The 3760-nt window shown below is 48.8% G+C and overlaps 1 protein-coding gene across 1 annotated transcript in view; it reads left to right on the top strand.

The window, feature by feature from the left end:
* gpr37l1a (G protein-coupled receptor 37 like 1a) overlaps positions 1-2309 on the top strand; it is a 5399-nt gene extending 3090 nt beyond the window's left edge. The window contains exon 2 of the mRNA XM_014015310.1: positions 1255-2309. Within this exon, the coding sequence (XP_013870764.1) occupies positions 1255-2166 (912 nt within the window). The 3' untranslated portion in view covers positions 2167-2309. The remainder of the gene's footprint in view (positions 1-1254) is intronic.
* Positions 2310-3760: the final 1451 nt, after the last annotated feature.

Raw genomic sequence — 3760 nt, forward strand, 5'->3', positions numbered from 1 at the left:
ATGTGTTCCGATCACTCTATCACAGAAAAATAAGAGTTGTAGAACTTATTGAAAACTCAAGACAGCCATAACATTATGTTTTTTTACAAGTGTATGTAAACTTTTCACCACAACTGTATATTAGTATTCAGAATTACATTTTGTTAAATGTAAAACATTTAAGTTCCTGTCTAATTAGTGTCAGGTTAATTACCAGGTTAATTAATCAGGTTAATTACCAGGTTAATTAACCTGATTAATTAACCTGGTTAATTATCTCCAGGTGAGTCAGACTTCAGGTCAGTAATAAAATCTTTTTATTTTTGGAGCTGAAATGTTTTTTTTAAGCTGAAGAAATAAGAACATTTAGTTTCTGTGTCACAAACAGACTAAAGGTCCGATTAAACCTGGTTCTGGTTCTGGACTGAAACATACTTTTATTTAGTGAAAGTTGATCCAAGTTCTTCAGAGCTGTTACACATGAAGCTGGACCCATCCAGAACCTTCAAAACCCTGAAGTGGACTGGTCCTCATTAGTGGAACCAGCTTGTCTGAACCGGGTCTTAACGAGGTTCTGCTCGTTAGACCCGCCTGCTCCTCCTCAGCCTTTTCTCATGTTAATCTTTTCTTCTGTTTGCTGCTAATTAATTAGCATGTTTTAAACGGCGCCGTGTGTTGAAGCGGGTCGAGCCGGGCCCGGCTGCCAGATGCCCGTGTTCTGTTAGTCCAACTATTCTTCTGCTAATTACAGCTCATTATGGACCGGGTCACCCAGTTCTGAGCTGCCAGAACCAACACCAGGTCTCCACCCGAGCAGAACCTGGTGTCTGGACCTGATCAGAACCTGGTTTTTGGACCGGATCAGAACCAGGTGTCTGGGTCTCTGGACTGGATCAGAACCAATCAGAACCATATATTTGGACCAGATTAGAACCATATATTTGGACCATATCAGAACCAGGTGTTTGGGTCTCTGGACCGGATCAGAACCAGGTGTCTGGACCGGATCAGAACCAGGTGTTTGGACCGGATCAGAACCATATATTTGGACCATATCAGAACCAGGTGTTTGGGTCTCTGGACCGGATCAGAACCAGGTGTTTGGACCGGATCAGAACCATATATTTGGACCAGATCAGAACCAGGTGTTTGGGACTCTGGACCGGATCAGAACCATATATTTGGACCGGATCAGAACCAGGTGTTTGTGTCTTTTAAAGTTTATTTTAAAGTAGTAAAACTTTTATTTTGTATTTTTCTTCCACTTCCTGTCAGGTGACCTCTCTGGGCGTGGCCACCTTCAGCCTGTGCGCTCTGAGCATCGACCGGTTCCACGCCGCCACCGGCCCCGCCCCTCAGCGGAGCCAGGAGGCGGAGCCCTGCGGGTCCATCCTGTCTAAGGTGGCTGTGATCTGGGTCGGGTCCATGGTTCTGGCGGCGCCGGAGCTTCTGCTGTGGCAGCTGACCCCGCCCACCTCTGACCCCGCCTCGCTCATGGCGGCGCTGCGAGGCGGCGGCGAGGCGCTGAAGGTGGACGTGTGCGTGCGCTCACCGTCCCCGGACCTGCCGGACCGGGTCCTGGCTCTGGTTCTGACCTACCAGGAGGCCCGGGTCTGGTGGGTGTTCGGGTGCTACCTGTGCCTGCCGCTGCTCTTCACGCTGGCCTGCCACCTGGTGACGGGGCGGGTCTTATCGCAGCGGTCACCAGGGAAACCTGTGTGTGGGAAGCTGCTTGGCCCCGCCCCCTCCTCCTCCTCCTCCTCCTCGATGAGGAAGCAGCAGGGGAGGGAGCAGCGGCGGCGCTCCGTCATCACGGCCCTCGCCCTCCTCCACGCCGCCTGCAACCTGCCGCACAGCGTCTGCAGCATCGTCCTGTCCTACGTCTCCGGCCCGGTTCTGGTTCTGCCGGCGCTGGTTCTGGTGGAGCAGCTTCTGCTGTTCCTCAGGTGTTCGGCCACGCCGGTCCTGCTGCTGAGCCTGAGCCGGACCCTGGGCCGGGCCTTCGTGGACTGCTGCTGCTGCTGCTGCGAGGAGTGCCTCCCTGACTCCGCCTCCTCCTCCTCCTCCTCCTACACCACCGCCACCTCCGCACTCTCCTCGCCCACCTCCCCCTCCCCCGCCTCCCTGGAGCCCGTAAAGAGCGGGTCAGAACCGGACCCGGCGGAGGCCTTGGGGACGCCCTGCTGAGTCCAGGAACCAGGAACTGAAAACCTGGTCCAGTTCTGGGAGGACTCTCAGGTACCACCACCTCAGTTAAACATTCAGATGCTTTTATTTTGGTGAAGAAATTAAAACAGGAAGTAATAAATAAAGAGTTTTAGTCTTTTAAACAGATTGTAGTTTTTTACTTAATCTTTAAAAACTAGATTTATTTTATCTCCAGGTTTGACTGTTTTTATAGAATCATTAGATGAAGCTCATTCAGGACCTGTTGTTGTTGTTGTTGTTGTTGTTGTTGTTGTTGTTGTGGTCAGTACTGTAATCAGTAGATGTTTTTATGTAAAGATCTGTAGGGTTTTCTGCTGTTTGTTTTTTACACATTTTATTACTGTTGGTTTAATAAAAATGTATTTTTCTTTCAGAAACACTTCCTGAGTTGTTGTTTTTATTTTTTATTTATAAAAATAAAAACAAACATTTTGTTCCATTAATTATAAATCCTGAAAAAACTTTATTTGTTTTTAAATGAAAACAGAACTGAATGAAGTTCAGCCCATGGGTTTGGAGCAAACAGGAAGTCCAACAGTGTTGATGAAGCTCTGCCTTGTTGTTGTTGTTGTTGTTGTTGTTGTTGTTGTTGTTGTTGTGGTTGTTTTGTTTGTCTGGAAGAACCGGGCCTTTCCCCGTCGGTTCTGATCCATTTGGAATGTGTCTGAGTTCTGAACGCCCACAGGAGGAGAGGAGCCTCCACGCTCCGCTGAGATGCTTCTTTTTCTGATTATTCAAATCAAAGGAAGGTCAGAGCTCCACAAAGAGTCACCCTCTGAGTTCACACACACACAGACTCACAACACACACAGACTCACAACACACACAGACTCACAACACACACACACATAATGGACCCGGTGTGAACTGTCGCTCTGGACAACAGAAAAGAATTCTTGTTTTTGTAAAAACCTCTCAGAGGTTCTGCTTCTACAAACACAGATCTCTGCTCTCTGATTGGTCGGTCTGGATCACTTCCTGAGCTTCTATTGGCTGTTCGTTCTTTTCAAAATGTCTTTCAGAACCACAGCAGAACAAATGGATCAGAACCGTGTTCCAGTTTCAGAGTTTTTAATCCAAGCTGGTTCATCCTCCATCCTGTCTGTCTCACTCCATCCCTGTCTGTCTCACTCCATCCCTGTCTGTCTCACTCCATCCCTGTCTGTCTCACTCTGTCTCTGTCTCACTCTGTCTCTGTCTCACCCTGTCTCTGTCTCACTCTGTCTCACTCTGTCTCTGTCTCACTCTGTCTCTGTCTCACCCTGTCTCTGTCTCACTCTGTCTCACTCTGTCTCTGTCTCACTCTGTCTCTGTCTCACCCTGTCTCTGTCTCACCCTGTCTCTGTCTCACTCTGTCTCACTCTGTCTCTGTCTCACTCTGTCTCTGTCTCACCCTGTCTCTGTCTCACTCTGTCTCTGTCTCACTCTGTCTCTGTCTCACTCTGTCTCACTCTGTCTCTGTCTCACCCTGTCTCTGTCTCACCCTATCTCACTCTCTGTTTCACTGTGTCTCACCCTGTCTCTGTCTCACTCTGTCTCTGTCTCACCCTGTCTCTGTCTCACCCTGTCTCTG

This window comes from Austrofundulus limnaeus, unplaced genomic scaffold (assembly GCF_001266775.1).
Source record: "Austrofundulus limnaeus strain Quisiro unplaced genomic scaffold, Austrofundulus_limnaeus-1.0 Scaffold127, whole genome shotgun sequence".
NCBI classification, from domain to species: domain Eukaryota; kingdom Metazoa; phylum Chordata; class Actinopteri; order Cyprinodontiformes; family Rivulidae; genus Austrofundulus; species Austrofundulus limnaeus.